Source organism: Rhinolophus hipposideros (assembly GCF_964194185.1).
Source record: "Rhinolophus hipposideros genome assembly, chromosome: 3".
Taxonomy (NCBI): domain Eukaryota; kingdom Metazoa; phylum Chordata; class Mammalia; order Chiroptera; family Rhinolophidae; genus Rhinolophus; species Rhinolophus hipposideros.
This window is the reverse complement of record NC_138049.1, coordinates 6,223,108-6,235,935: the sequence shown is the minus strand read 5'-3', so window position 1 is coordinate 6,235,935 and position 12,828 is coordinate 6,223,108. Positions and strand designations below refer to the sequence as shown.

Below are 12,828 nucleotides of genomic sequence, written 5' to 3'. Positions count from 1 at the left end.
GTTGAATGTGACAGAAGAACACCCAGGCTGTTTGCTCTCCCATCAAGTTTATTAGTTTCCGAAGTTTATTCACTCCCTACCCTCCTAGAGGATAATCATTTCATTATCCTCTCCTCTCCCTATAAAACTTTCCCTCCATCTTCATTCTCTGCTTCCTATTTCATTGGAAAAGAGAAACAAGCAGTAAAAATCTTCCTGCATATTCTGCCTTCCCCATTGCAAAGGGTGTGGGGGGGAGCTGCCCACACTCTTGTCTCTGGTGACAATTCTGCCAAGACTACACTCAGGGAGCTGTCGAGTCAAGAACATTGCCCCGGAATTCTCCCCTCTCTCCTGCATCATCAATGCCCCCTTCTTCTACTGAATCACTTCCATCAGCACATAAACATGGTGCAGATTTTTCCATAAAAAAGAAAATGTTCTTGATCCCACCTTCTCCCACTCGCAGCTATCTCATTTCTTTGCTTTCCTTTACAGCTAAATTCCTCAAAAGATCTATATTTGTTCTTTCCCATTTCTCTTCTTCCCTCATACAAACCCAACCCAGGCAGGCTCCCTCACCAGTAGACGGGTCAAGGTCACCAGTGACCTCCAAATTCTGAACCCCACTACTCCATTTTCACCCTCATCCTGTGGGATCAGCATGGGAAACAGATGGTCTGCGCTCTTCCTAGAAATGTTTTCTTCTTCAGCTTTCAGTTCACACTCCCCTGGATTTCTTCCCACCATATTCCAGCTACACCTTATATATTATAATGCTTTTTACATAAAACAAGCATGACTCACGATCACTTCAGAACTACTGTACTTGCTTTATTCTCTATGCGAAAATCTCTTTTCCCAGATGTCACCTTTTAGGTCTTTCCTCACATATCACCTGATGTGCGAGAACTTTCCGGACCACGTTACATAGAATTTCACCTCTCCCTCCAGCACCCACTATTGTTCTTTGTGGTTTTATTTTTCTCTATTGTAATGATAACCATCTAATATAATATATACTGAACACGTTTGCATGTATATGACACACACAGTTTTCCCCAAGTAGAATGTGAGCCTGATAGAAATTTCGTTTTCATTCCTTTGTCCCTACAGCCGAGAATGGTACACATGAGTAGTACTCGGTAAGTATCTGCCAAATGAGAGGAAAGAAGGCGGGAAGGAAACATGGTTTTTCAGGAGATACAGAGCAATACTGCTGAGACACACTACGTTGCCGTGTTGTACAACTAATCAGAGTCATATTGGTTTTGATTATGGATGGATTAAATGTCTAGAAGGATGAAAGTGGCCTGAATTTTATGCAAATCTAAGATGGTGATAGTTGGCTTCTTTCCCTACTAATCATCCAACAACTCTAAAACAAATATGGAAACAATGTGCAAATATTGGTACAAGTTAGAAGAGAAGGCTCCATTATCTGAGCAGAAATGCCAGGGTAACCACCAGTGGTTCTTGCCTTAAAAAACTCTCAGGCTTTCCCAGGAAAATGGCTGTGAGACAGAAGTGTTTTCATCAATATGTATGATTGGGGGAGTTTGTTATTGACTCTTACCTGCAATGGAGGGTAATTGATTTTGTTTGTATTTGAATAACACTAATGTCTCTTATTCTGGAAATTTGCAGTATGAAAATATGAAGGAGGCATACACAAACCTGGTAATTCAAGGATTTGGAAATGATTCCAGTTTTTTTTTTATCTTTCCCTAATTAACCCCTTACTGTTTTTAATCTCATGTTGGAACAGGCAGTCCAATTCTGCAACACACACACACCAAAGATAAACACACAAACCAAAACCCATCTACGAAATGGAGCATCTGAGTCTCCATGTGCAGCTTCTCTGGTCAGAGATGGCAAAGCCCACCTTTGGGAAGAAAATCGGCCCGAGAGCGTAGCTTAGGCCAGCTGTCATGTTGCCAACCCTTTGGTGCATTTCAAGGATTACTTGACATAAAGATTTAACATTATAATATGGAGCCTATAATTCCAACTAAGGATTAAGAGATTTATTTTTAAGCAGTCAAAAGTATATGGGTGGGTGTGTATACATATGATTTCCAAGTATCATATTCTATGTAATATATGAAATACGTGTATTATTTAGCACCCTGAATTATTTACTTAGCATATCTGTTTAAAGTCTGACATGTCTCACCGAGCACAAAATAGCATTTGAATAATGTCCTTTAAATGGGACATACTTTGTATATAAGTCACATGTTGACACTCAGAGAGACAGCGGCTGCAGTGAGATGTAGGTAACACACACAAAACACACAGATCTGGTGGAAAGAGCGTGCACGTCCACCCACAGATATCATGTTAGGGCGCCGTGTGGCGGCTGATCCTTTAGGCGTAACTCATCTCGGCACGAGTGGATGTGTTTGTTTAGCTGCCACTATGTCGTAGCTGCTTACTGGGGATGCCGGAGATGAAACGCTCTGGCAGACAGCAGATGTACCAATTAATTACCTGTCAGGTCTGATGGATAGAAGAGGAAGAAGACTGTCCTCACACATATGTCCAGTGTGGCCCTCTGACCCATTTTGGGATGCCGAGGGCCCAGACACACACTCTGCCTCCCTAGGGGGTGCCCAAACTGTCTCATTAGTGTCTGTCTTTCATGAGAAGCTGACTCACCTGCTCTTCTCCAAGAATCCTGAAGTGATGGAGCTCTTTGATCAAGGAGTTGGGGCAGCCAGCTGGTGGAGAAAAAATGAATTACAAACACGTTACTCCTATTCTCTGTGGTAAAGTGTTCTTGCACAGTTGTTACTCTCCACAAACCAGTGTTGTGGTTTGGGGGGACAAAAATGCCCCCCTCCGAAACACATTTCACCCAGCCATTGAAAAGCCAGACCTTCAAGGGAGTCCCGGCCAGGGCCTGGCCCCCACCCTGAAGGAGTGAATGTGAGCTGGGGGCCAGGCCCTGTGTCCCCTCCGGCTGTGACTTGGTCTTTGTAGGACCTTAGGAGACCGTGTCATTTCTGCCCATCCTGTTGCTTGGTTTTGATTATGTCCTAAGAAACAGCCAGGTTTTGGGATGGCCAGATGGGAAGTGGGTGAGTAAAGGTTCACTTCACTTGTTTGTCACATTCTCTTTCTGCCCCTCTAGGAGGGGATCCTGCACATTGAGAATGAAGATAGGGCAGATGGTTGCCCCATCTGCATGGGATTAGGCTGTAGTTTAGAACTTCATCTGGTTCTTCCAGGAGGCTTTGTCAGCACCATACACATCCTGGTCTCTTATGGAAAGAACCTGGGAGGGGGCCGTGCTGGTCTTGGTGCTCGTCTCCTCGAAGTCTACCCTGTCAGCGAGAGTCTATTAGAGTTTTTATCTGTTCTCTCCTCAGTTGTAAGAGAAATAAGTAAACAAATTCTCTCTCTCTCTCTCTCTCTCTCTCTTTCTCTCTCTTTACACACACACACACACACACACACACACATCAGAACATGCTTGGTTATCATTTAAAATATGTTTCATCCCTGTCTTTTTAACAGAATTAGTCCACAGTATTAGTTTGTAGTCATTTATAATGTTAACTCTGGAAACAAAATTGATATAAAACCCCGTTTCTTTGAGATAAGACCTATGAATGACATAATCTGTTGAAGTTTCTACTAAGGAATTGGGCTGGATGGAAACGGGGCCGCAGCAATCACAGAGCCACTGCCGGTGTCACGGGTGCTATCATGTGAGGATGGCGGGAGTACTGAGCATGTTTGCCAGGGGAGGGTGCTGTGGTCTTCACAGGGCAAATGCTTATCCTTTGCAAGAGACGTTAGATTTGTTCTGTCTTCTAGAAGGTAGGATTAAGAGCAACAGGCAAACATTACAGTGGTAGATGTTGGTTCAATATAATAGGTGCAGCCAGCATGGAAAACAGTATGGAGGTTCCTCAAAAAATTAAAAATAGAACTACCTTATGACCCAGCAATTCCTCTTCTGCTTATTTATCCAAAGAAATCCAAAACACTTATTCAAAAAGATATATGTTCACTGCAGCACTGTTCACAATAGCCAAGCTAAGTGCTCATCAATAGACAATTGGATAAAGAGAAGGTACATATATACAATGGAATATTACTCAGCCATAAAAAAGAATGAAATCTTACCATTTGGGAAAACATGGATGGACCTAGAGGGTGTTATGCTAAGTGAAATAAGTCAGACAGGGACAAATACCATAGGATCTCACTTATATGTGGAATCTAAAGAACAAAATAAACGAAAATCCTGAGGAAAATATTTTGGAGAAATGTAGTAAATTAATTTCAGCAGACATGCCCAATACTATAAAGAAGAAAAGCTAGATCCTTTACCTTACAAGTTATACTTGAGCTGTGTTTCTCTAACTGGAGGCCACAAAGGCTTGCAGTCTGAAGGATCTTTTTTGAGAAGTTGTTCATTTCAGAGTTGCTATTCCGATGACTAAACAATTAGGAAAATTATATTCTGGATAATTTGGTTGGCTGCAATTCCACCAAAAACTGCTGGAGGAATTCTGTCTTATGTCAGAATTCTGTCTTATGTCGGAATTTTAGGTCCCCTTGGGAGTAAGTAGTCATGTTTTAGTTTTGTGAGACTAGTGAGGAAAGAACAAGGCAGAGAGAATTTTGGGGATGCATTCCCAACAAGTGAGTGTCTCCAGGTCTGGCACCAAGTGTGTGAGCAGAAGGTCCAGGTGGGAGCAGTGCTGGAAGAACTTAGGCACTCAGTGCAGGGGGGTAGGCATGCTGAGAGCAGAAACTGGGCCCAATAGGCAGGGCTCGGTTTATATCCCAAGCAACGATGGAGTTTCAGTAAGAGGACAACGTCTGCCATATGAAATGCATAGAGTTAATTTGACTACTTGTGGTTTTGTGCTTAAATATAAATTAAATTGGTATTTAATTTATAAATTTTAATTTGGGCCTTCTAGTTGTATAGGCATAAAATGTTTATATCTAAATTTTTATCTAAACATATTTAAGAAATATTATTTTAAAAATCATTTTCTTTAACCTTAGAAATGTTTGAGGATTTATTTTTTCCTTTATCAGTGGTTCTTTATGTGCCTCAGATTTGAGAAAAACGAACTTGACTTATTTTAATGCCAGGTAAAATAAGAAACAGAATTTAAAATTAGCCTATCTGCAGAATTTGTATTCTAACATTCTCCTAACATATAATGAAAAGGATTGACGTCGATGATAGCTCAAACATAAACATCTTTAACAGAAACTAGCTAATTACCTGATACACCTGGTAGGTGCAATAAAATATCATAAACAAGGACAGATATAGCATATAGTTAGAGGGGAAGGGGTGGAAGGCTTCACCATATTTAAGAAGACTAGGGAGGGGTCTCAGTAACTGTGCTCATCACAGAAACATCAACGCGTGAAATGGACAGACACAAACTTAGTGTGACAACGGAGTTTAAAAATAACAAACCTAGAAAGACATGCATACAAAATGCAGTAGTGTCGGCAAAAAGGGGGGAGTTAGTGGGAGTGGCGAGGAGGACGAAAGGGCCTGGAAAATGAAGACTGAATGGAGACAGGCGTTCACAGGGGTGGGGTCTCTTGTTTTTCCAAACTTCTCACGTGGGGTCTACACACACATGCCAATGGATCACTGTTTGAAGCCACAGCTGTGTCCTTCGACCACATCACATTGTCACAAATCGTCTGCCTTCAGTCAGTCAGTTAGTCTAGAGATTAGTTACAGGGGCCCTGCTGAAACATGCACGTCGGATATCATGCCAGCCTCCACGGTTTTCCATGTCACTAAGAGGAACCACCAGGGTCCTCCAAGTGGTCTGCCAGGGCCTCTGCCGTCCGGCCCGCACCGCCCTCCCGGGCCCACCCTCTCCCGTGCTCAGTGCACTCTGGCCACGCTGGCTGGCTCTCTCGGCTCCTGACCGCCTCCCACAGGGAGCTTGCTACTCCCTCTCTCTGGAAGGCTCTTTGCCCGGATGTCTGCACAGAGCTCTCCACCTCCTTCCAGTCCTTGATCAAATGTCACCTTCTCAGGGAGGCCGCCCAGGACCTCCCTAGTATGTGAGACCACAGCCCGTCTTCATCCTCACAGCACTCATCATCTTCTAATGTACTGGACACCACACGTACTTTATTTCCTGTCTCCTGCTCCTGAAATGCTAAGGTGACAAGTACAGGGATCCCTGCTGTTTTTGTCCCTGCTGTACCAGCCATGGCTAGAACAGTGCTTGGCTACACAAACTGGTCACTAGCAGGTGATGCACGAATGTGTCAGCTTCCATGTGGTCACTCCCCAACTAGCTTTGTGATTACGGCACGTGTGAGCACCTCCTACTCCACTCCTCCCCCTCTCTCATCCCAAAGGCCTCAGCTCTGACCTCCAGCCTTGCATGTGTTTACTTATTGGATATGTGGACTTCTTCTGACCTCTCACCCCTTTCCCAGCCTGGACCCCACATGAGAAAATGTCAAGGATGCTTAAACCCAGGACTCCTTTGTATTTCTACTGTACCTGCTTTGCCAAAATCCCATGTCCAGCTCTGGGTAAACACCACCACCTCTTTTTCCTTCTCCTTTCTAGTTCTGCCAATCACAGCTAGAGTAGCAAATGGGCTAGAAGATGTTCTAACAGAAATTCATGCCATCTACCTGAAGCTGCATTCCTGTTGAGAGTGGTGCCACTGCACATTTAGGGTCCACTCCCCGTGGAGCCCTCAGGGCAGCTGACGCTGCCAACACACGCTCCCATCTCCCTTACAGACCCTTCCAAATAATCACTATTCTTCTCAATTAACCTCCAACACTTCATTCTCAAAATATGACTTCACCTGACACAAGTCCAAAAATGTACAGCTATATAATGGTGAACAGACTTGATTTGACATGGCCAAAAACAGAATCAGTAAGCTTGAAAGAAGATAAAAAGAAACTCCCAAAACTGAAATGCAAATAAAAAAAAATAAGAAAAAACCCAGAACATCCAAGAACATGCGGTAATTTCAAAAGAGGTAACATACATAAGTTGAGTACCAGAAAGAGAAAGAAGAGAGCAGAAGAAATATTTGACGTAATGATGGCTGAGAACTTTCCAAGATTAATGATAGACACTAAACCACAGGTTTAGCAAGCAGGATAAATATCCAAAAAAACATATCTAAGTATAGCTTTGCTGAAAACCAAAGAGAAAGAGAGAATTATGACAGAAGTCAGAGGAAAAAGAAATCACTTTGTAGGTAAACAAGAACAGAATTACAGAAGTCGTCTCATCAGAAACGATGTATGCTAGAGAGTGGAGTGAAAGATTTCGAATGTTGAAATAAAAAATTCCATTAATCCAGAATTCTACATCTGGCAAAATTATCCTTCAAAAGCCAAAAATTTTCTTTGACAAGAACTGAGGGAATTCACTGTCATTAGACGTGCCCTGTAAGAAATGTTAAAAGAAGTTCTTCAGGTAGAAGGAAACAGTATGGGTCAGAAATCTGGATCTACATAAAGAAAGGATAACGTTGAAGAGGAATAAATAAAGGTAACATAAGAGCTTTAATTTTTTCTTGTTCTGAGTTGACTTGTAAGATAACTTTAAAGTAATAAAAATAATAACGTATTGGGTGATTGTAGCATATCTTTAAGTGAAACTAACGACAGCAATTGCACAAAGGGTTAGAAGGAGGAATTGGGAATATTCTGCTACAAGGTATCTGCATTACACATGTTCTTTGCTCTAGTGATCTTTAAAAGTGGACTTAGATTAGTTAAAATATGGATGGCATATTGTAAACTTGAGGGCAACTATTAAAAAGCTTAATTATTTCAATACACTGATTAAAAGACAAGAGATTGTCAGACTGGTTCAAAAAAGACCAAACAATCAATAAAGGTTAGATGTGAGTCATTTCCACTAATCACAAGAAATTCAAGAATGTGTTGACTTTAGGTGATATATTTGCTGAGACTCTCCCAGATGGTGGGTTTCTAAATTGATATGATGGGGACCTGACACTCCTCTCTAGTCTTGTCTGGATGAGAAGGTGGAAACCATTACTTGTCTTGGGAGGGCAAATGGGAAGGTCTAACTTGGAAAACATATTAAACAGCGGTTTTACGCATAATATGCACTGCACTAGGCATTTTAATTTGTACTGAAGTCTTTCCTTAAAAAAACTAAGTATCAGTGTTGTGGCCAGCACGGTCTTTGGTTGGATACAGAAGGGAAAGAAGTATAATATAGCCTGTCAGGGCTTTGCAAATCTAGCTGGATTGAAAGAACACATTAAATGGTGCCGGGTCTGCGAATGAAGAATGTGTATAAAATCGGGAATGTGTGAGGCACAGAACGCATATCAGGACACAGTGTCCTTCCAAAGAGGCCTGGAAAAAGAGCACCGGTCCAGACAAGATGTGTGTATTTTCCTGGTTGTCACTGTTCTGTTATCACCCTCTCTCCTCTCTCAGTGGTGGATTCTACCATCTCTTTACCCTACATGTGAGGGGGGAGGATACTCTCAGTGCCAGCCTGGCCCAGAGTCCCCCCACTCCCAGGCACCTGGCCCAGGAGGAAATGAGAAAATAACAAAGCAAGAAGAAGAGAAGAAAATGCAGGGACTGTTCATCTCTCCCTCTAATTAGCTGTGTCATACCCTACCTGATAAAAAGGGAGTAAGCATATTTAACTTCTGGGGTTGCTGCAAACGGTGTGTGTGTATATCTGTGTACACAGAGGGCTTTTAGTGACTGGTAGTGGCTGTTTTGAGCCTCTAGAGGGCAGGGGTACTTCTGAGACTGTCCTTGAAATGGTTGTTCTGCTGTTGTCCCAGAAATAGAAATACCCTTTTTCCCTCCCAAACCCTCAAAATTCAGAGATCAATTTTGCTAAAGAAGCCCAGTATCCAATTAAATAATTGAGATTTATTATGATAGTATGCTGAAAGACAATAGATTATCAAGTCTGTATATATGTACATATATGTATAATGTATATGTATTATATATATTTGTACATAGGATCAGATCATATATACTAAGAAAAGTATGGATAGTATGAATTTAAGTTTGCTGTCTTTATATTAACTAATTTATTCCTTTAACTACTATAATAATCTAATATGATTAATAAGCAATTTGATATTTCTATTTGATTATCATAAAGCTTTATGACATATTTTTACCTTTAAACTAGGTAGGTTTGTTTTTTTTTTTTAATCTGAGTGGCCGTTTCAGATTGCATCCTTTGAGGCAATAATGAAAATAACTTAAGCCCCAGGTCCCCAAACACATCCACTTATCCAAACATGCAAAAGGCAATAGCTCAGATTTCCGACAAAAGGGCCAGTTAGCAGCTGCTTGCCATCCCTTCTGTTTCGCCCTCGGAGTCAGGCATAACACACAGTGAGGGTATCACTTGAGTATACAGTCAACAGATGGATGATTATGACAAACAGCCTGTGGTTTAAAGCAAATACTCCACAAAGATGTCAACGAAAACTGACGACATGTAATTCTGTTTAACCAGGGCTGATCTGTTGTTTTATTGGGGGAAAAAAGGGGAAAGGGTTCTGTTTTCTACTGGTAGCTGCCCGCGACTTGCCTTTGGTCACCTAGGTTGCAAATGAAGTAAATGACAGCTTGTAACCCACAATTCTAATTTGAAATTCTACGTCTAAATCCCAGGTGTTATGTCCTACTAGCTGCTTTTTGCGCTGTGATGGTGGTTTTGCAAAAATGGATGTTAGATTTTTGCATATAAAAATGCCACAAGTTCATAATTTCACATGCTACGTTATTTTAACCCTCAAACTAAGAAGATGGGTCTGATTAACCTGAGTGCACTTCTTGTTTTTGGGGAGAAAATATACTACTGTAGACGCATTAAAAATTGATACACAACAACAAAACACAAAAGGAAACAAAATTTTAGAGGTTAAAGGTGGTCATCATAGAATGACTACATAAGAAAGGACTTATGAACACAGGCTTTCTTTGGTGGTAGAGCCAGTCTCCTACTATCACATGCTATAACAGATAACACACCCAACCTGAGCATGTTGGCACACAGAAAGCTCGCATCAATGGCAGCAAACGAAACGGACTTTACAAGAGTTTCAAGGGTTCGTGTGGACAGCACATACCACAGTTTCCACTATGAGTCCAATTATTTGTGAATGTCTGCTTTTCCCGCCCTGGAAACAGGCTCCATTGGGACAGTGACTTGCTGGGGAGAGCGTCTGCTCACTGCTTTATCAAGGATGTGGGAGCTAGCACAGTGCCCAGCACAAAGATAAGACTCAACGAATACTCGCTGAGTAAGTAAATGAAAGGAAAATGTCACTGCCTTCTGCTTATCATGGACAAGGACATTAGAAATAGATATCTTCACAAGCCGGTGCCGTTATTTAAGGGCCTGTGAATGAAAGTCTATTTGTCCTAAAGCCAGTGTTTTAAAAAATCTCAGAAATGGACTATTTTACATTTTAAGTGCAAGGTTTAATTTTTAAACACAAAATATTAGCATACTACTATTCAAGCAAGAAAGAGTTCTTTAAAAGTCCCATTTCCTACTGGTCTTGTGAAAATAATGCTGATTTTTCACAAGAGGAGGGCTCTGTTATCAATGGAAGATGGAGGCCACATCCTCTGAACTGGTTCAGATTGAGCCTTCCTGACAGACCCTCACTCAGACCATTGTGGAAGTGTCAAAACACTGGTCATAAGACAGCTACATAACGGCCAACTGCAGTGTGATGATTTCATTTATATCAGGGACAATCAGATCTAATTCTTAGATTTTATGGACCTGCCGACACTTAATTTCTTCAAAGATGAAAGACAGACTTACATAACATAGTCATGTATTAAAGACCAAAAATATCTTAGTTGTTAAAGAACTATTAGCTATTACTCTCTCCAGACCAACCTCTCTTCTCTTTTCATACAGAATTCCCTTCTATAACATCATGACAGTGCATTAGAAATTCCATCTCAAGACTTCCAGTGACAGGGATCAGAGGATGAGCTCAAAATTCCGCTGTAATTATGAAGCATTCTTATTGTTAGAAGGACCTTTCTAGATACTAGTTCTAGATTGGGATGGATAGAGATGGTATCTGACCATTTTCAGCCTTTAGTAAGATTCTCTTCCCTGGGATCAACACCCATTTGCCCGAAACGGTCTGTAATATACGTGAGAATTTATAGGAAACATCCACGTGTTCGTTTCCCTCCCTCTGTCCTTAGATTTGACCTTCCTATTCAAACACGTTACTAAGGAAGACTCCTGTTTATCTGTTGTTGCCACATTCACTCCTGTATTTGGTGTCAGACACTTGGCCAGATGCTGGGGAACGTGCAGTGAATGGGACAGACGGAGTCTGTGATTTCGTGGTGCTTCATTCCGAGAAGGCTTTGAGATGTATATTCTCACTGTTTGAAGGTCAGACTTGTTACATGAGAGTTCTTACACTGGGTACACTCACTTCCTCATTTCACCTTGGACATCATACTGGTGGGTTTCCTTCCACCCTGCTCAAAAGTATCTATAGTGCCCACTCTGACATATAATTTCCATAGCTAGGCCTACCCCTTGAGCAGCCCCCCTAACTTGTTGGCCTGGAGGAAGTAAAACAATATGTAATTTGTCTGAATGTTTAAATGTTATAAATAGAACTATAAACTGTTAAAAGAAAATGTTTCACCCCTCTACTTTGACAAAAAGTCAAAGTCCCTGGCCCCTCCCCCTTTTACTCCCAGACTCCCACCTCCCTGAAGGGCCTCTCACTACCTACCGTGCAGCCCCCAGGTTCAAGCTCCACAACCCAGTCCCCCATCGTGAGTTACCCCCTTGGCCATTGCCTTCAGGAAGACAGAGCCAGTTGAGTCTCAGGGTGGAATTCTGAAGTCCCAGCTACCAGGAGCCCAGGAGGCGCCTCTGGGCAGCGGTGTGGGTGGGGGGCAGAAGGGCCCCAGGACAGGGGCCCTCGTGTATAGTTTAGTACTTACTGCCGGTGGCCCTTGCCCAGGCCTTATCTGCCTGTAGGTTAACCTACCATCCTTAAAACAATCCTCCCTGAAGTATATTCTTTCCCCCATTCCTTTGTTTCTCCATTTTCTTTGATATCCCTTCCTTCTTCTTCCTGTCATCCAAATATGGGCTCCACCTTCATCTGTCTCCAATGCCAGCTCAACACGTGCACCCCAGGGCCGAGCTATCACGTTAAAGTCAAGAAGTTTCACAATAAGCACGTCATGTCCTTCATGAATGACATCTCACAGTCACTTTTAGTAACTCCGAGTTGGCTCCTTGTGACTACATTTGGCTTCGTAAGTGCTCACACTATTTTTCTTTTTTTTTTTTTTTTTTTTTAATTAATTTTATTGGGGTGACAACTGTTAGTAAATTTACATAGATTTCAGGTGTACAATTCTGTATTACATCGTCTATAAATCCCATTGTGTGTTCACCACCCAGAGTCAGTTTTCCTTCCATCACCATATATTTGATCCCCTTTACCCTCATCACCCACCCCCCACCCCCTTACCCTCTGGTAACCACTAAATTATTGTCTGTGTCTATGAGTTTTTGTTTCTCATTTGTTTGTCTTGTTCTTTTTGGTTTATATACCACATATCAGTGAAATCATAGGGTTCTCTGCTTTTTCTGTCTGACTTGTTTCACTTAGCATTATTCTCTCGAGATCCATCCATGTTGTCACAAATGTTCCTATATCATCTTTCCTTAACGCCGAATAGTATTCCATTGTGTATATGTACCACAACTTCTTTATCCATTCATCTATCGAAGGACATTTTGGTTGTTTCCATGTCTTGGCCACCGTAAACAAAGCT

At 41.7% G+C, this 12,828-nt stretch overlaps 1 protein-coding gene across 1 annotated transcript in view; it reads right to left on the bottom strand.

Moving 5' to 3' along the window:
* The window catches only part of PRKN (parkin RBR E3 ubiquitin protein ligase), a 1,140,411-nt gene that overhangs the window by 169,114 nt on the left and 958,469 nt on the right, over positions 1-12,828 (bottom strand). Inside the window, exon 8 of the mRNA XM_081044895.1 lies at positions 2,644-2,705. Within this exon, the coding sequence (XP_080901021.1) occupies positions 2,644-2,705 (62 nt within the window). The remainder of the gene's footprint in view (positions 1-2,643; positions 2,706-12,828) is intronic.